This window comes from Chiloscyllium plagiosum, unplaced genomic scaffold (genome assembly GCF_037043375.1).
Source record: "Chiloscyllium plagiosum isolate Xiang-an unplaced genomic scaffold, Cpla_swu_hap1 HiC_scaffold_10, whole genome shotgun sequence".
In the NCBI taxonomy this organism is placed as follows: Eukaryota; Metazoa; Chordata; class Chondrichthyes; order Orectolobiformes; family Hemiscylliidae; genus Chiloscyllium; species Chiloscyllium plagiosum.
Genome location: NW_028270148.1, coordinates 19,273,012 through 19,293,742, shown reverse-complemented (window position 1 = coordinate 19,293,742; position 20,731 = coordinate 19,273,012). Strand labels below are relative to the sequence as shown.

General features: G+C 42.0%; 1 protein-coding gene across 1 annotated transcript in view; it reads left to right on the top strand.

Annotated features, from left to right (window-relative positions):
- Positions 1-4,118: 4,118 nt before the first annotated feature.
- The window catches only part of smyd3 (SET and MYND domain containing 3), an 815,623-nt gene continuing 799,010 nt past the window's right edge, over positions 4,119-20,731 (top strand). The window contains exon 1 of the mRNA XM_043695426.2: positions 4,119-4,322. Within this exon, the coding sequence (XP_043551361.1) occupies positions 4,162-4,322 (161 nt within the window). The 5' untranslated portion in view covers positions 4,119-4,161. The remainder of the gene's footprint in view (positions 4,323-20,731) is intronic.

Below are 20,731 nucleotides of genomic sequence, written 5' to 3'. Positions count from 1 at the left end.
GACCAGACTGAGGACTGAATTGAGAAGTAATTTCTTCACCCAGAAGGTTGTGAATCTATGGAATTCCCTGTGCAGTGAAGAGATTAAAGCTAAGATAGATAATTTTTTGAACAGTAAAGGAATGAAAGATTATGGTGAAGGGCAAGTAAGTGGAGCTGAGGCCACAAAAAGATCAGCCATGATCTTATTGAAGGCAGAGCAGGCTCAAAAGGCCAGGTGGCCTACTTCTGCTTCTAGTTCTTTTGTGATGGGAAGGGTTTAGAGGGATATGGGCCAAATGCAAACAAATGGGACTTGTTACATTTGGGAAACCTGGTTGGCATGGATGAGTTGGACCAAAGCATCTGTTCCCATGCTGTATAACTTAATGACTCTGGGACATCTTCAAGAAAAGTCTTAGAGCAGAACACCGGGAAATATTTGTGTTTTTAATGAAAGTTGCAAAATTAGGAACCATAAATATATTTTTAAAATTGCTAATCAAACCTGCAAAGAACTCAGGAGTAACTTTGTCACACAGAGTAGCTAGGATACGGAACTTGCTATAAAGGACTAGTTGTGATGATTAGAATGCATTTAAGGGAAGCGAGATTAATCATGCGTGAGAATGCAAGAAAATAATATGCTGTTATGTTCTGTTGAAGTAGGGTAGTGGAGGTTTGAGTGAAGTATGAACACGTATGGGATGAATTGAGCAAAATAAATAATCAAATAATGGAGGAAGGTTTGTAATAGAGTTCTTCAGGAGTCAGTATTAGGACCCTTGCTTTTCAAGGTATACATAAAATAATGATATGGATCTTGGTGTGAGGGAACAATTTCAAAATTTCTACATGACGTTAAACTTGGATTGCAAACTGTGAGGTGAACAGGGATCTTGGTGTGAGGGAACAATTTCAAAATTTCTACATGACATTAAACTTGGATTGCAAACTGTGAGGTGGACAGTGTGGAACTTCGAAAGAACAGTGATAAGGCGATGAAGTGGGCAAACAGGCCATTCAGCCCAACGAGTCCACACTGACCCTCTGAAGAGTAACCCACCCAGAGCCTTTCTCCTACCCTATTCCTCTACATTTACCCCTGACTAATGCACCTAATCTACACATCCCTGAACACGATGGGCAATTTAGCATGGCCAATTCACCTAACCTGCACATCTTTAGATTGTGGGACGAAACTGGAGCACCCGGAGGAAACTTTGCAGACATGGGGAAAATGTGCAAACTCCACACACACAGTTTAGATAGTGTGATGCTGTTGCAACTCAAAACAAAAAGAAAGGGGAAGAGGGCATGAATTTAAAGTACTGTGCAAATGAAGCAAGGGCGATGTAAGAAAAATGTTTTTCATACCAGGTGGTTAGGGTATGGAATGCAGTGCCTGGAAAGGTCGTGGAGGCAGGTTCAGTTGAGGCATTCAAAAGAGAATTGGATGCTTACCTGAATAGAAATAGTACACAGGGAAATGGGGGAAAGGCAGGAGATTGGCAATAGGTAATAGAACAAGAACAGGTATGACGGACTGAATGGCCTCTTTCCGTATTGTAAGAATTCTATGATTCTGTTGTGGATCTGACTGTAACAAATCAGGAGTCAATAATGCAACTGCAACACCAAATTGAGATGCAGAGAGGCTGGGTGAGTCAGGCAATTTTTTCATGGGTCTCCTTTGCCTGGCCAGAGTAGCTCTTTGCAGAAAAGGTTCAGGCTGGTATGGCTTGCTCTGCCACCTTCTTTTCTGTGGTTTGTCTACTTTATTTAGTCCTGCAGATGGACCATGTAGTGTTTGTTTTATCCATGTTATGTCACCAGGAGATATTACAAGGCCTGAAGGCCAGCTTTTCAAATATTTACGGAATGCAAGGATATCTGGCAAGACCAGCACTTGTTATATTCTGGATTAGTGGTGCTGGAAGAGCACAGCAATTCAGGCAGCATCCGAGGACAGGCAAAATCGACGTTTCGGGCAAAAGCCCTTCATCAGGAATAAAGGCAGAGAGCCTGAAGCATGGAGAGATAAGCTAGAGGAGGGTGGGGGTGGGGAGAGAGTAGCATAGAGTACAATAGGTCAGTGGGGGAGGAGATGAAGGTGATAGGTCAGGGAAGAGAGGGTGGAATGGATAGGTGGAAAAGGAGCTGGGCAGGTCGGACAAGTCCGGACAAGTCGAGTTGCTGGAGGTTAGAAACTAGGATGAGGTGGGGGAAGGGGAAATGAGGAAACTGTTGAAATCCACATTGATGCCCCGGGGTTGAAGTGTTCCGAGGGGGAAGATGAGGCGTTCTTCCTCCAGGCGTCTGGTGGTGAGGGAGCGGCTCCGAGGCGGAAGATGAGGCGTTCTTCCTCCAGGCGTCTGGTGGTGAGGGAGCGGCCCAGGTTCCACCATAGAACACACCAGATGGCCTCCTTCTTTAGAGACCGCAATTTCCCTTCCCACGTGGTTAAAGATGCCCTCCAACGCATCTCATCCACATCCCGCACCTCCGCCCTCAGACCCAACCCCTCCAACCGCAACAAGGACAGAACGCCCCTGGTGCTCACCTTCCACCCTACCAACCTTCGCATAAACCAAATCATCCGCCGACATTTCCGCCACCTCCAAACAGACCCCACCACCAGGGATATATTTCCCTCCCCACCCCTCTCCGCCTTCCGCAAAGACCGTTCCCTCCGTGACTACCTGGTCAGGTCCACACCCCCCTACGACCCACCCTCCCATCCTGGCACTTTCCCCTGCCACCGCAGGAACTGTAAAACCTGTGCCCACAACTCCTCCCTCACCTCCATCCAAGGCCTTAAAGGAGCCTTCCACATCCATCAAAGTTTTACCTGCACATCCACTAATATTATCTATTGTATCCGTTGCTCCCGATGCGGTCTCCTCTACATTGGGAAGACTGGGCGCCTCCTAGCAGAGCGCTTTAGGGAACATCTCAGAGACACCCACATCAATCAACCAAATCACCCAGTGGCTCAACATTTCAACTCCCCCTCCCACTCTGCCGAGGATATGGAGGTGCTGGGCCTCCTCCACCTGTCCTCGGATGCTGCCTGAATTGCTGTGCTCTTCCAGCACCACTAATCCAGAATCTGGTTTCCAGCATCTGCAGTCATTGTTTTTATCTCAGCACTTGTTATATCACAGTATGAAACAAAGAACTGCCTGATGCTGAAGATCTGAAACCAAAAAAACAAGTTGCTGGAGAAACTCAACAGATCTAGCAGCATCTGAATGGAATACACAAATAATATTTCATGCCCAGTGAACTGGTCACTGAACACGAAATGTTAACTCAGTTTTCTCTCCACAGATGCTGCCAGACCTGTTGACATTTTTCAGCAATTTCTGTTTCTTGTCTCCAGCAACTTGTTGCTAATGTACGAATTTTTTTCCAGTTTCTTTATTAGTTGCTCTCTCCATTGGAGCAGAACAATAATCAAGGGATACTTGGTTTGTTCTTTGTTAGATGGCACCGCAACATGCATGTATGCATCTCATGTGACTTAAGAAAAATTACATAAAACCAGGTTATGGTCCAACAGGTTTATTTGGAAGCACTAGTTTTCGGAGTGCTGCTCCTTCTTCAGACAGCTACCTGATGAAGGAGTGAGGCTCTGAAAGCTACTGCTTCCAAATAAAGCTGTTGGACTATAACCTGATTTTTAAATTTTGTACACCCCAGGCCAATACCAACCCCACTACATGATTTGGAGATGCCGGTGTTGGACTGGGGTGTACAAAGTTAAAAATCACACAAAACCAGGTTATAGTCCAACAGGTTTAATTGGAAGCACTAGCTTTCGGAACTCCGCTCCTTCATCAGGTGGTTGTGGAGGACACAATTGTAAGGCACAGAATGAATAGCAAAAGTTTACAGTGTGATTTTGTCATAAATTCTGTGCCTTACAATTGTGTCCTCCACAACCACCTGATGAAGGAGCGGAGTTCCGTAAGTTAGTGCTTCCAATTAAACCTGTTGGACTATAACCTGATGTTGTGTGATTTTCAACTCGACTACCTGAAGATAAAAAAAGCCATCCACGTGATGATGGCGACATCACTGCTTGCGTCAGACGTACGACGTCGGGGGGCAGGGCGAAGGAAACTGACGTTAAGAAGGCGCCTGTCTCTAGATTCCAAATCAGCTGTTGCCGGACACGATGGCGCGGTATTTCCAGAGAAACTGTTGTGGACACCGGGGAGAAGGACTGAAGGCGAACAGAGCTATAGTCCCAGGGCAGCTCCTCTACTCTGCTTCGCCCTACACTTACATCCCCTCCAAGAAAGCCATGGGCTCCGTCTGTGAACACTGCCTTTCCAGGTACCTTTGGATATCTGACCTACTGCATGTTGCACGTTGGAAATGTGTTATCACAATAATCAGATAATATAAGCTGTCACAGTACAAAGCGTATATGTTGTGTGTATTACTGATTTCTAAAAAATGTCCTTGTGTGATCCCAGTACATGAGCGAGTTACAGATATTAGAACACGACAGGATAACCAACAATACAATCTCCTCTTCCTGAAGTTGTAATCTGTGAGCATTGCCTCGTTATTCACTTGTGTTGTACACTCGCAAGTTAGAAACAAAAATAGATCATAGCAACCGTAGGAAGTCCCAAAGCACTTTACAGCGTATGAAGTACTCTTCAAATGTAGTCACTGTTGTACCACAGGGCATGTGGCAGGCATAATGTGCTGTGCAAGCTCGTGGGCTAGTGATAACCAGTTACAGAATCTTATTTAGTGATGTTAATTCAGGCATGGTGTATGATAAAGTGAAGCAAGTATCTCTGAAAGAACTTCAATGCATCAACTGGATCTGGAAGCAGAAGAGCTATTCTCTGAGTGGTTATAAGGCTTTGGTTGGGTTAGCCAGTTCACAATGATCTTAGTGTTGAAGGAGGCCATTTGACTCATCAAGCCTGCATTGACTCTTATTTAATGCCAATCCCCTGACTTTTTTCCCCATATCCCTGAGCACCATTATGATCCAATATCCTTCTGAATGTTTAGTTGAACCTGATTCCTCCTATATTTCCATTGCCCTAACTACTTGCTGTGTAAAATGCTTTTTCTCCCATCACCCTTGCTTCATTTGAATAGTTTGAACAAAAGTACAGCGAAGTTGGACATGTTAACTGGACAGGTTGATATTGTTTTGTGTTTAAAAATAGCACAGAATAGGTAAACTGTTTAGATCTGGTGGAACAGCAATTTGCTACAAATGCCTAGCATGTTTAAATATTAAAATATCAAGTCAGATTTCTACCACATCATGTACTTGAGATATCTTAATGAATATGCATGTTAACTAAAACCAGGGTAGTTAAATGAAATAAACACATCTTAAAAACCCCAGAAGCCAAACTAAGGAACTTGAGTTTATTACATTTTATTTTTGGAATGTGGGCATTTTGGCACTACCAGTATTTCTTGCCCAACACTAATTGTGCTCAGGAAGGTGCAAGGGGAAATATGTATACAGTTGAGTGTGGTTCAGAATCGACTGCATTGCTGATGGAACTTAAAGTAACTGTATCAATGTTTTTTTTTTAATTGTGATGCAACAAATGGTTGGCTCTTCACCTTTGCCTGAAATGGTCCAGCAAGCTGTTCAATTGTATGAAGCTGCTACAAAGTCTACAAAAAGGAAAATAAAAGCAGCTGGCCATTTCGCATTGATCTAAGCATCAGGAACAACAATGGTTAACCTGGCCTGTAGGCTCTGAAGTCCTCTTAGTAACATCTAGGACCTACTGAAAAAATTGGGAGGTATATCTCATGTTATGCATAAGACCACACCCCCTCAAAATATATTAAGGTAGCCAAAACCCTGATTTTTTTTTTTTTTTGTTTCTCTTCTTAATTAAGGTAAATGCCAAGTGCTGTGTTCCAGATGCAATTCAGTTGGTCAAACTTGATGTTAAGCAAAACACAATCTATTCAAACAGATAGTTAAAATACAACAAAAGAAAGAAGAACTTAAGCCCATTGGAGAAATTAACCGAATAATAAATACAGTAACTAATAGTAATTAACTGTTCCAATATGTTAGCATCCCATAAAAAAGTCATAGAGATATACAGCACAGAAACAGACCCTTTGGTCCAAATTGCCCATGCTGACCAGATATCCGAACCTAATCTAGTCCCATTTGCCAGCATTTGGCCTACATCCCTCTAAACTTTTCCTATTCATATACCCAATCAAATGCCCTTCAAATGGTGCAATTGTAATGGTGCTTCCACCACTTCCTCTAGCAGCTTATTCCATACATGCACCACCCTCTTGTGTGGAAAAAGTTACCCCTTGGGTCTCTTTTATATCTGTCCCCTCTGACCCTAGACTTGTGTCCTCTCCTTGGCAAAAAGGCAAATTTAGAAAACTGATTACAGAACTGTGTGAGAGACAATCCAGGAGGGAAAAAATGTCAAAAGACAATTCAGAGACAGTGTAGCAGCTGGGAGAGATTCACTGCCTTCTAATTCTGCTGAGAGCCCAGCAACAACTGCTGAAAACTAACTAAAATTCTGGATCGGAGAGCTTGACCACACCCACTCGGGATTCTTCTATTGATATAACTTTTTCAAGGAACTCAGATGTGTCACAAGTTGTTTATCACATTATAGACTGCTTGGCACCTGTCAGCAGATCTTGCTTTCAAAGAAATCAGGCCAAAATACACCTCTTGAAGCCACATCATCATTGTGTTCAGTATAATAAAGCAGCACCTGATTTGACTCACTGGGGTAGTAGCTGGAAGTCCAGTTCCACTCTGAGTCATCACAAAAGTTTAGATTTTAAAAAGTATACAGAATTCCCCAATTTACCTGATTTTTTTTTCAGGTTGACAGAAGGTATGAGTGAGGACTCTATTATGGACCAGGCCAGACCCCCTCAAAACACTTAAAGTAGCCCAGACCCTAATTTTTCTAATTGTTTTGAGCAGGTGTAAGTGGATATTCCAGGAGTAATGCAGCTGGCCCAACCACTTATTTTTAAACAAAGCAGCATTTATGTGCAATATTACTGAATAAAATGTCCACAAAAGAGAACAGAATACAGAATAACTTAATCTATCCAAAAACCTAACAGACTATTCCAATTTAATGATGCTGTTCCAAACTCTTGTAACAATCTCGATAAATGCTCCTTGCCAAAAAGAGAGGGGTGAGATATATCATTGCCCAGTTCCTGCCTTCTCTCCATATCCTTTGATTCCTTTTTATCTTTAAGAACTATATCTAACTCCCTGAACATTCAATGGTTTCTGGGACAGAGCATTCCACAGACTCACCACTCGGAAATAATCTCTCCTCATCAGTTCTAAATAGCCCCTTGGATTCTGGATTCCCCAGTCACGGGGGGGGGGGGGGTCATCCTTCTTACATTTATCCTGTCTAATCTGATAGAACCTATAAGATTCTGAGGTTTCTCTCATTTTAGTCAGTCTTCAGGTGTTTTCAGAGGCATGGGCTGGTTTGGTTCACCTCTTTAAAAAGTTTCTGAAATTTTTACTTAAAAGTCACAGCAACTATTGGAGGAAAAATAAACCGGTTTTCTTGAGGCTGCAAGTAACTTTTACTGTACTGAGTTCCAGAGCTGGTGGGAACCCTGAAGGCTTCTCAGTATATCTTATTCAGTCCCATGCTGCTCAGCTGTGTGATAACCAATCACATTGTTGGCTGGCATTATTTTGTCATTAACTGTTTGCTAATCCATAGACCAATAAGTTAAGCTCCATATGCACACATTGGTTTGTCTCCAGCTTGTCTGTGACCAAGCATCAAGACCTGCTGGAACCAGTAATTTTGCAAACTGTATTTGCAATGCATGTTAGATTGCGTGTCTTCAAGACCTGTTGCAATCCTCCAGTAATCATTCTTGTTTAAGATTGTACCCTTTCTCATTTCAGTCCACGATTTTAAAAAGGCAATGTATTTCCATATTGTGTAGTCATACTCATGGAACTGTACTTCATGATGTTTCAGACACCGTCATCCACTAGGTCCCTTCCTATTGGCAAGAAAGAGCCAGAAGTGGCTGTATAGTAGTGTACATTTGGGCAGGAGCTGCCCTGGGAGTTTGTAACAAAGACACTCACCATTGAGTATAGTGTGAGTTGGGGATGTCAATGGCTATAGTGCCATTAATAACCAACGACATAACTGACCTACTGGGTCTGTGGTAGGTTGAGTGGGAGCCAGTAAGAGAAGAAAGAAAAACCTACTTTACCTCATCCTCACCAATCTAAATGTCACAGATGAGTCCTTCCATGACAATATTGATAGGAGTGATCACTGTACAGTCTTTGTAAGGACAAGGGATAGCACTTTGGGGTTATGTATTACTATATTTGTGATAGATTTCAAACAGATCTAACGGTTCAACCAGGGATACTGGGAGCCATCAACAATAGAGTTGTCTTCACACGTTACCTATAATCTCATGGCATGGCATACTCCCCATTTTACCATTGAGCCCGGAGATAAACCCTGTTGACGTTTAAAGAGAATGACTACCTGTATGCCAAGCAGCAGGTGATCAGAGAAACCTATTCACTAGGAGCAAAAGTAGGCTATTTGGCCCTTTGAGCCTGCTCTGCCGTTCAATATGATCATGGCTGATCATGGTTTATCCTTGATCTTAACATTGCATCCTAGCTTTTTCTCCATGACCCTTCAAGCCTTTAAAATTTAAAAAAAAAAGTCTCTGTCTTGACCTGACCTTCACTCCTGTCTTTTAGAGAATTCCTCAGATTAACCACTGTCTGAGGGAAGAAATGTTTCCTTATCTCTGTCCTATATGGCCTCCCTATATCCTGAGACACTAACCCCCTGGTTCTGGACTTTTCAACCAGGGGCAATATATTTCTTGCATCTAGTTTGTCTTGCTCTGTTTGAATTGTTATCTTTCAATGAAATTCCCTCTCATTATTCTCCACTCTCTGGTGAACACAAGCCCTGGTATTGAGTGAACATTTGTTGCACTCTCTCTACCAAGTGTACCTTGTCTTGGATCAGGAGACCAAAACTGCACACGATACTCCAGGTGTAATTTCACAAAGTTCCTGCACAGTGCAGTGAGGTGTCCCAACTTTTGAATTCAAATCCTCTTGCAATGAAGGGAATGTACAATTCACCCTTCCAACTGCTGGTTGCGCCTGCCTGTCTACTTTAATTGACTGAAGTACTAGGGCATTCAGATTTACACATTCCACACATTCCTGAAGAAGTGCTCATGCCCAAAACGTCGATTCTCCTGCTCCTTGGATGCTGCCTGACCTGCTGCGCTTTTCCAGCAACACATTTTCAGCACATTCCACACTTCCCAATATATCTCTTTTTTAAAATAAAACTCTTCCTTTCTATTTTTTCCCTCCTGATATTTTGTCAGCCTTTAACCCCATTAACCTCCCCAGCATCATTTTGTTACTAATGTTGATTTTCTTCAATTCCATCCTTTCACTCCATCCTTGCTTCCCAAAAATGTGTGGGAAGTTATTTGTGCCCAACGAAGGTGCTCAATTCTTCTGCCATTTCTTTGTTCCAAATTAAAACTTGCCAATTTTCTGACTATAAGGGCTTGCATTTTGTCTTCACTAATCTTTATCTTTTCACATATTTATAGGAATTTTTACATTCAGTTTGTATGTATTTGCAAAATATTTCTGATCCTCAGGTGTGCTGCTTTTCCTGGTAATTTTGTCTCCTGTTGGATTTAATGCTATTCCCAATTCGGAATGACCAGCATAGAACGTTACAGCACAGTACAGGCCCTTCGGCCCTCTGCGCCAATCTGTGAAATTAATCTGCCCATCTAACCTATACCGTTCTATTATTATCCATAATTATGTCCAATGACCATTTAAATGCCCTTAAAGTCGGTGAGTCTACTACTGTTGCAGGCAGTGCGTTCCACACCCCTACTACTCTCAGTAAAGAAACTACCCCTGATATCTGTCTATCACCCCTCCGTTTAAAGCTATGTCCCCTCGTGCTAGCCTTCACTATCCAAGGAAAAAGGCTCTCGCTGTCCGCCCTATCTAACCCTCTGATTATCTTATAATTAAGTGACCTTTCAACATTCTTCTCTCCAACGAAAACAGCCTCAGTTCCCTCAGCCTTTCCTCATAAGACCTTCCCTTCATACCAGGCAATATCCTAGTAAATTTCCTCTGAACCCTTTCCAAAGCTTCCACATCCTTCCTATAATGCGGTGACCAGAACTGAACGCAATACTCCAAGTGCGGCCTTACCAGTGTCTTGTACAGCTGAAGCGTGACCTTGTGGCTCCGAAACTCAATTCCCCCTACCAGTAAATGCCAACACACCGTACGCATCTTATCTATGTCCCTCTGTAACCCACAACATCCTTCGGCACTGTCACAACTTTGCCTACCTTAGTGTCATCCACAAAGTTACTAACCCATCCTTCTGTGCCCACATCCAGATCATTTATAAAAATGACAAACTGCAATGACCCCAAAACAGATCCTTGCAGCACACCACTGGTAACTGAGCTCCAGGATGAACATTTCCCTTCAACCATCACTGTCTGTCTTTCAGCTAGCCAATTTCTGATCCAAACCACTAAATCACCTTCAATCCCAAAGCTCCGTATTTTGTGCAATAGCCTAAGGTGTGGAACTTAACAAATGCCTTAATTGAAGTCCATAAACACCACATCAACTGCTTTACCTTCATACACCTGTTTTGTCACCCTTCTCAAAGAACTCAATAAGATTAGTTTAGCACGACCTATTCTTTTTTTAAAAAAAAGTGTTGACTATCCCAAATCAAATTATTCCTTTCAAGATGATTATAAACGCTATCTTTTATAACCTTTTTCCAACACCTTACCAGCAACCCAAGTAAGGCTTGCTGGCCTGTAATTACCAGTGTTGTCCTGACTCCCTCCTTAAACAAGGGAACAACATTTTCTATCCTTCAGTCTTGTGGCACTACTCCTGTTAACAATGGTGACGTAAAGATCAAAGCCAAAGGCTCTGCAATCTTTCCCCCCCTGACTTCCCAGAGAATCAGAAGATAAATCCCATCCAGCCCAAGGGTCTTGTCTATTTTCAGATCTTCCAAAATTGCTAAAACCTCCTCTTTGTCAACTGCAATACCATCTAGTCTAGTAGCCTGTATCTCTGTACTCTCACTAACATTGCCCTTTTCCAGTGTGAATACTGATGAAAAGTATTCATTAAGCACTTCTCCTATGTCCTCCGATTCCACACAACTTCCCACTCCTGTCTTTGATTAGCCTTAATGTTACTCTAGTCATTCTTTTATTCCTGATATACCTATAGAAGGTGTTAGGGTTTTCCTTGATCCTCTCTACCAACAACGTCTCATGTCCCCTCCTGGCTCTTCTTAGCCCTCTGTTTAGATCTTTTCTGGCTAACGTAACTCTCAAGCCCCCTAACTGAGCCTTCACACCTCAACTTCTCATAAGCCGCCGCCTTCCTCTTGACAGCTTTTAGTAAACGATTGCTCTCTTGGCAACTACCATCTTGCCTGATAGGTACATACTTATCAAGGACCCGCAGTACCTGTTCCTTGAATAAGCTCCACATTTCAATTCTACCTATCCCTGCCCATTGCTATTATAAATATAACCACATTGTGCTCATTGCCACAAAAGTGCTCACCTACCTCCAAATCTAACATCTGGCTGGCTTCATTCCCCAGTACCAAATCTGATATGGCTTGCCCCTTGTTGGCCTGTCTACATACTGTGTCAGAAAACCCTCCTGCACACATTGAACAAAAACTGACCCATCTAACCTACTTGAACTATTGTATTCCTAGTCGATATTGGGGAAAATATTGACTGGGATATTTTGTATTTCTACAATTTACTTTGTAAGCCACCATTAAACCTCCTTTCCTCTTCTATGTTGTGCCAGATTGAAATGAATAAATGTTATAATTTATTCATGTGTTCCTTGATTATTAGCCATTGCCTATCCACTGACAACCCTTTCAGTTATGTCCTCCCCAATCTATAATTGTCAGCTCTTCCATTATACCCTCATTAAAACCTTGAGGCAAGGTGGAGGGACTGAACTGAAGAGGAGAAATGAGCATAACAGCTCTTCATGCCAAAGGAGCATTTGACTGAGTTTGAGCATGGATTGGGATGGAGGTGGTGGGAATCTCCAATATGTCCTTTGGAGTTGTACACAATGCAAAAGATGATTGACTTCCCAAACCACAACAATCACCTCTGTTCTTGAGGGCTCATATATTTTCTTGTTAATATGTTCAGAGATGTTCCACAAGGTTCACAACATGAGGGACCTTCTGGCTTAGAGGTAGGGGCACTGCCACTCACCATATAAATTCTTCAGGATGGTGTCCTTGGCCAAGCTCTATCATAAGTCAGAAGTGGCTAATTTTGCTGATGACCACAATGTTCAGCAGCATTTGCAGCTCTTCACATTGTGAAACAGGTCATGCCTAAATGTAGTAAGACCTGAATAATATCCAGCCTTGGGCTTTTAAAAAAAATTCATTCGTGAGATGAGGGCGTAGTTGAAAACGTCAGCATTTATAGCCCTTCCCAGTGCTCAGAGAGCAGTTAAGAAGAGTTAACCACATAACTGTGGGTCTGGAGTCACAAGTAGGCCAGACTGGATAAGGAAGGCAGTCTAGATCAGTGGTGCTAGAAAAGCACAGCAGGTCAGGCAGCATCCAAGGAGCAGGAAAATCGACGTTTTGGGCAAAATGGCATTCATCAGGAATGCCATTTTGTCCAAACGTCGACTTTTTTTTTCTGCTCCTTGGATGCTGCCTGACCTGCTGTGCTTTTCCAGCACCATTCTGATCTCCAGCATCTGCAGTTCTCACTTTTGCCTGGATAACGAAGGCAGTTTCACTCTTTTTTTAAAAGCTGTTTGTGAATCAGATGGGTTTTTCCTACTATTGACAACAGTTTCACAATCCTCTTTAGATTCTTGATTCCATATTTTTATTGAATTCAAATTCCAGCATCTGCAATGGTGGAAGTTGAATCCTCAGAACATTACCTGAATCTCTAGATTAACAGTTCAGCGATTAATACCATTAGGTCATTGTCTCCTGAGTAAGTGATATTTGTGCCCCTCAAACGATAGGCAATGACCATATCCAACAAGTGGGAACATAACAATTATCCCTGGTGTTAAATGGCATTACTAACACTGAATTCCCACACTACCATCATTCTCCTGGGTTACCATTGTTAAGATTGTGACTTTTTTAAAATTTTTTTTTATGCTTTTATAAAATTGGACTGAAATAAGAGAACTGTTTGAAAGCCAAGAATGGCTGCATGTTTTGAAAGAAAGGAATTTAATACTGATTGAGTCCTGTTGTGTGCCTGTAGGTTTCAGCAATATGCAGATGAACTGGAGCCAAGAAGGTTGTTTGCAAGTGAAGCTGATTGATCACTGGTCTCTAGTCCAAAAAACCATGACAAATGTCCTCTGCCTGCCAACAAGCATGATTGGTTGTCAGGTAACCAAGCGGCTTGACTTGTGATAATTAGAGAGAAGCTTTGGCAGATCAGAAGAGAAACAGTGTGCAACAGCCAGAAAAGACTCCCTCCATTCTCTGCAGTAAGCCACTTGAACCCTGAAGAAAACCAGCTTATGTTTCCTTCAAAAAATGCTGCAAGTTGTGACTTTGAAATAGAAAGGTCAGAGACCTTTATGTGAAGCAACCACCCCGTGGCTGTTGCAAATTAGTGAAAGCATTCAGAACAAGGAAGGTCAAGGTGAAACCTTCTGATCAGCAAGATCAACCTAACGCATCTTGCAAAGAATTGCTATGGAACCATTTTTCCAGTTTTTTGCCTCCATGTATTTTTTTTTTTCTGTGTGTGTGTGTGTGTGAAGGGGAAGTTTATAATCTGTTTAGAATTTTAAATAAACACTTTGGTCTCCTCTACTTCAGTGGTAAAGGACAAAAATTCCTCAACTCTGACCTTGCCGTCTGTTCTAATTGCTGATTATTGTCTTGGGTTAATCACTATGTATTCTGCTTAGCTTGTCATGCCCTCTCTGTACAAATGACAGCTAGCACACTTACCCTTGGGCTATTGTCCTGAAGAAGTTAGTTAATGTTTGTAGTACTGTGTTATTTATCACTACATTCAAACTATTTTGGCCTTTATTTTGGGACAATATATCTGCATTCACACTGTTTTTCCAGTATTTTAAACGCTTTGGTCAGGGTTCAACATTCTTTTAAGAACAAGAACGTTTGTCCAACTTAAATGTAATACTTGAAGAGCCATAATGCCATTACTCCAAAACCAACAGAAGTGGGAAGGTGAGACTGACTTATTTATAGATTCCTATGCTACAAATTTTTACTGGCTCTCATAAACACTCATCTATTAATTTCAATGATTATCCATAGCCCTGTTTCAATGACATTGGCAAGGTTTTTACAACAAAGTTGTTAATTTCTCAAGTGAAATGTTAAAGGAAACAAATGACTTAATTTCATCTGAGAGTGACTCAAGTGGCATCTCTTAGAGACGTGGTTATGTAATAAAAATATCACTGGACTACTAATCTAGAAACTGAGGCTAATGATCTAGGGGCCATGAAATTATGATTTATTGTAAAAATCCGTCTGGTTCATTCAAGTCCTTTTTTTTTTTGAAGGAAGGCAATCTGTTATTTGGCCTGATCTATCTGTAACTCCAGGTCTGCAACAATGTGGCTGACTTTTAACCGCCTTTGAGTGGATTGTTAGGCCATTTCAGTTCAAGGGTATATCGGGAAGGGCAGAAAATGCTACCTTGCTGAGGCACCCACAGCTAATGAATGAGTTTATCAAATGTGGAGGAATCCCTAAGCCCAGGGTTTCACATTCACTGAGTTTTATATACGTTAAATGAAAGGTTGCTGACGTTCCGTCACCAATCTTTTTTTAAGATATGTAATGTTTTGAAATTTGCAACACTTTTTTTTGTTTTCCAAAAAGAAAAGTTTAATCAGTCAAGGCTGATCAATGCAAATGTGTCCTTTTAAAGCAAACCGCATATGGCTTTGAAGACTCTGCTTGCTGACCTCTGCTGTCTGTCTTTACATCAGCCACCAGTTACATTGCCTTTCAAAGTGGAAGGAACATCCCCAAGGTTGGCTTTGTAGATATTTTCTCATCCACCTGTTTAGAGATGTTAAGCCACACCTCTTGAGAGTTGGCTCAAAAATAGGAACACCACCACGACAGCACGAGGGCGACCTGTCCCCACAGCTTTCTGTGGCAAGCAGTTCCAAAGACACTCAACCATCTGAGAAGAAATTTCTCCTCCTCTCAGTCTTAAATTGGCTCCTTTTTTATTGAGACTATACCCTCTGGTCCTAAATTGTTCCCTTCGAGAGGCTTTAGATTAGATCACATTACAGTGTGGAAACAGGCCCTTCGGCCCAACAAGTCCACACCGACTCTCCAAAGCGCAACCCACCCATACCCTTCACCTAACACTACGGGCAATTTAGCATGGCCAATTCACCTGACCTGCACATCTTTGGACTGTGGGAGGAAACTGGAGCACCCGGAGGAAACCCACGCAGACACTGGGAGAACGTGCAAACTCCACACACAGTTGCCTGAGGTGGGAATTGAACCTGGGTCTCAGGTGCTATGAGGCAGCAGTGCTAACCACCGTGCCACCCACATTTACACCTCTACATTTACCCTGGCAAGCCTTTTAAGAATCCTGTATATTTCAATGTGACCACCCCTCATTCTTTTAAACTCCATTCAGTAGACCTATTTATCTTTGCTCATAAGACAATCCCTCCATACCAGGGAATCAACCTTCTCTGAACTACCTGTAATGAAATAACATTATACAGTTGTAGGAAGATGCTTAGAATACAACCTCCCTGAAATGAGGGCCAACATTCTAGCAGCCTTCCCAATTCCCTACTGCAACTGTGCTCTTGTCTTGGGCATAAGTGCCCCAATATCCCTTTACATTATAGCTTTCCACAGATTTTTTTTTCCCATTTAAATGTTTTGTTCTCACTTCCCAAACAAACGACTTCGCACTTGCCCCCATTTATTCCATTTGCCAATCTCTTCCTCAGTTAGTTAACCTATCGATACCTCTCTCAACTCCCTCGAGCACATTTCCCTTGCCACTATTTTAGTGTTGTTTGCAAATTGTGCTAAAGCACATTCACTTCCTTCCTCCAAGTCATTACTATACATTGTAAACAGTTGTGATCCCAGCACTGATCCCTGTGGAACCCCACTTGTCACCGGTCATCAACATGAAAAAGAACCTCTTATCCCCACTTGCTATTTTCCTACCCATGAACTAATTCCTTATCTGTGCCAATATACTACCTCCACCACCATAGGCTCCTAGGTTTTTGTGAGGTACCTTGTTGAATGCCTTCTGAAAGTCCAAGTACAATACATCTACTGTTTCTCCTCTATCCACCCTGGTTGAGATTTCCTTGAACATCTTGAATGAATTAGTCAGGCATGATTTCCCTTTCTTGAAGATTGTGTGATTTAGTTTTTTTTTTGTTCCTTTTCTCCTGGACTGGAGATGTTATGTGAGAAGATCTGTTTTACTGAATTTGCCTTTGCCAAGAGTGTATTTGCTGTTATATTGGGACAGTTGATGAATAGTAGTTAAGTGTATTAATTTTAAGTATTTTGTTACAAGACTGGGTAAACTCCTGATACTCGAAACCTGACACTTACAGAAGCTCACCATGTGCCATAATCTGTTAAACTTAGAAGCAAAGAACTATCCTAGATTTCACCACTTAAAGTAAAAATTAACAGTTTTTATTCATTTAAGTCTAACACAGAACACTATTTACAACTTCCTTCTCTTAAACCTATCTTTTATCTCCCACTCTACAACACTGGTCCAATAAATTCCCTGTTAAATTTACGGCAAGTCAATTTCAAACCGGTTTGTCGAACTTTCTCTGTAGGTCAGCTTCAGTCTATTGCTGCATTTATTTCTTATGGACAGGTACCTTCAGAGAGCTATTCTGCTGGTAGTCTTTACTTATGGGTACTCTTTGTTGTTCTCCCCCTAACTGTTCAAAATGCCTGGTTTTATATCCCAAAATTGAATTGGTTTGATGTCATTCCAAACAGTAAAATTCAAATTTGATTGGATTTTGGTCTCTGTGGCATAATTTAAATTGGCCGAATTTGAATTTGTTTTTGTACCATGGCGACACAGCATCAATTGTGTGTCAACCAAATATTACATCGTTAAATTATTCAGCATACTTTGCTTTTAGTCCTTGCCAGCCTCCTTTCTCTTAAAGGTGCAGTACACCTTCATTACAAAAAAAAGGCAAACGTTATTAAAATTGTTTTTTAACTGGTATAAGAATAAAGTGTGTTTTGCTTCAAGCTGAGTAGTTTGGCTAATCAAATCACATCTGGAACACTGCCTTTTAAAATTAGTTAGGGGACAGGCTATCCCATGACACATTTTTGAGGGGGTTTGGTCCAGTCCCTAACAGGCCAAAGGAGGAGAATTTGTGCAAGATACCAAAGTGTGCTCAGTATGTTATTAAGAGTCTTTTAAGGGGAGGCAGAGCAATTAAGGGAAGGAATTCGAGCTCTTTAATATGGTGGGTGAAGGTATGGTTGCTCAGAAGAAACTCCACTGGAGGAGTTAGTGTTTACACTGTTGAGTTTGACTGGTAGAGTACACTGTACAAAGCCATTCATTTAGAATCTTTCAGAAGAAACAAAAGTATAGTTATTTTATCATTTTTGAAGTGTTTTCTAATTATTTAATGTTCCAAGCTGTGAGAGATTATACAATAAGTCTTCATGTTGTTGGAAATTCTTGGAAAGTTTCAGTCCTCTGAATTGAGAGAGGTTGCCTACAGATTTGGAAAGATATTGTAAAATAATATCTGCAGGCTGCCAAAAACTGAAGAAAAAATCTGCTTATCAAAAACTGAGTTGAGGTCTGAGTATAACTTCTCTGCACAGTACCTGGTCCAATCAGGAAGTCTGAGTGGGTCTTTGAGGTTTGTCCTCATTTCCCTGAAAACTGGTTAATGGGGTTTGGGGGTCTGGTTTTGCAGCCCCTTTCCCATGTAAATTGCTGTTTCTTGTATATGACTGTTCAGGTTAACGGTTTCTTTGTAATTTGTACTATTTAATAAAATAGCAGGTTCTAGAAGCCAGCTCTGAGCTGGCTGGCTGGGTCAGTGTCATGCACTATGAACCAGTAAATAAAAGGTGACTTGGTGATGGGATACCAGCCTTCATGGAGGCATTTCAGTGGCAACGAGAGAAAAACATGACTCTGAAGAGATTTGTTTACAGCAGTCACCTTTGAGTTGGGTGTAAGCATTTCTGGTGTCATGCCACTATTTGGATAACTTGCCTTGTTCAATCCTGCCATCAAAGACTGGACCCTGTATGTGGAAAGAATGCATTTTTTTTCTGGGCAAGTGACATTGGAGCAGTTGAAAAGCAACGAGTAATTCTCCAGACCACTTATGGACCCCACCGCCTTTTCTCTTATTAGAAGCCTAACTTTGCTTGAGGTACCAGATACTAAAACTCCTCCAGAGTTGACAGGTTTAGCTAAGGAAAATGCTCCTAAGCCACCTCCTAATTCCTAGATGTGACCTGTTTTATTGGGCTGGGGTGAAGTTAGCCAAGAGTACAAAAGGTGGATGGAAGTGGGGATGAAGGTAATAGGTCTGAGGGGAGGGTGGAGCAGATAAGTGGGAAGGAAGATTGACAGATGGGACAGGTCATGAAGATGTTGCTGAGCTGGCAGGTTGGAACCGGGGTAAGATGGTGGTGGGTGGGAAATGAGTAAACTGGTGAAGTCCACATTGATGCCCTGGGGTCAAAGGGTTCCGAGGTAGAAGATGAGGCGTTCTTCCTCCAGGCGTTGGGTGGTGAGGGAGTGGAAGTGGAAGAGGCCCAGGACCTGCATGTCCTCAGCAGAGTGGGAGGGGAAGTTGAAATGTTGGGCCATGGGGTGGTGGGGTTGATTGGTGCAGGTGTCCCAGAGGTGTTCCCTAAAGCACTCTGCGAGAAGGACCTATTGCCCGAATAGTCAATTTTCCTATTCCTGATGTTGCCTGACCCGCTGTGCTTTTCCAGCCCCACTCTGATCTGCAGTCCTCAGTTTCGCCTGCGTGCAGGAGAGTCCACTGCCTGGAAAGTCCACCTACATCTGTTTTTCTTTGAACTGTTTAAATTGCTTAGAAACATCCAAATCAAAACCAATCGGAACAAATGCCTGGTTGAGTGGTCTTCCAATTCTAATGGAAACCAGCACACCGTTTCAGTGATCACAGATCTAGTCTTTAATGGCTGGAGTCCAGAGCGAATTTCGATAATTTTATGTTAGACCTTGTCCAGGCTCAGTGCCTTCACCAGGGAAACTTGACAGATTAAGAGTACAATTTGGTTCTCTTCTCATGAGAAGCGACTGGTTCAGTTACCACTGCTTGGAGTAAAAGACTTGGGCCTAAATTTGATAGGACGAAATTAGTTGAGGAAGTTTCAACTTGATTGGCTCAACGTTTTGCTATTTGAAAATGGCTGCCTAAGTGAAGTCCTACCGAATTACCCAGAAGTTTTTCAGGAAGGAATTATCAAAGGAACCAAGGCCAGCTTACATGTTGACCAAGAAGCAATTCCAAGATTCTGCAAGGCCTGCCATGTTCAATTGCCTTACAGTCAAAAGTCCGGGCAGAAATCAGGAAGCTGGAAAGTGAAGGAATTGTCAAGTACACTTTGTGCATTGGGCAGCACCGGTTTTTGAGATTTTGAAACCCGACAAGTTGGTTCATCTTTGTGGAGATTTCAAACAAATGGTAAATTTTTTGCAGCTGGATAAATACCCAATCCCTTTCCTCTAGGACTTGTTCATGAAACAAGTGAGGGGCTATACTTCACTAAGTTTGGACATGTGTACCTGCCATTACGATTAGATAAGAATTTCCAGAATTGTGCTACAATCAATACCCATAAGAGTTTGTACTGACATGAGATTGCATTTAGGGTGTAGTCAGCCTGTGCCATTTTCCAGGGGCCGATGGCAAACATTTTACAAGCTATACCTCACATTGCCATTTATCTGAATGTTTTCTGTTAATAACAGAAAACCAAAAAAGAGCACTTGGAGAAGTTGGGTATAGTCTTTGACATTTCTTCCAGATAGATGCACACCTTTAGGAGGGAAAAACGTGTGTTCCAGGCACCCTAAATGACATTCCTTGGATACAGCATTGTCAAGACCAAGTTATACCTGTTGGAAGATAATGTGAGGGCAATCGAAGGTGCCCCAGCTCCCATGTCTACATGAGAACTTTAGGTCTTTCCTTGGATTGGTGAAATATTATGGAATATTCATATATCCTGGCACCCTTGCATCTGCTAATGAAAAAGGGTCAGCCTTGGAAATGATTTTGTAGCCTGGAAGTAGCCTTTAGGGAAGTGAAGAAGCGTGTAAGGTGTTGACCCATGATCCCAAGCAAGATGGGGAGGCATCACATGTCAGCACCACATCCGTACTGGGGTGGTATTGGTTCACTGGTGGCCCAGCTGGCAGGAACAATCAATTACGTATGTTTCCTGGACTTTAGCTGATGCTGAACAACGGCATACTCAGAAGGAAGGTTTGGCAGTATGGGCAAAGTTCCACCAATATCTTTTTAGATATGTAAATTGTAACAGTAATCAACCACCGAC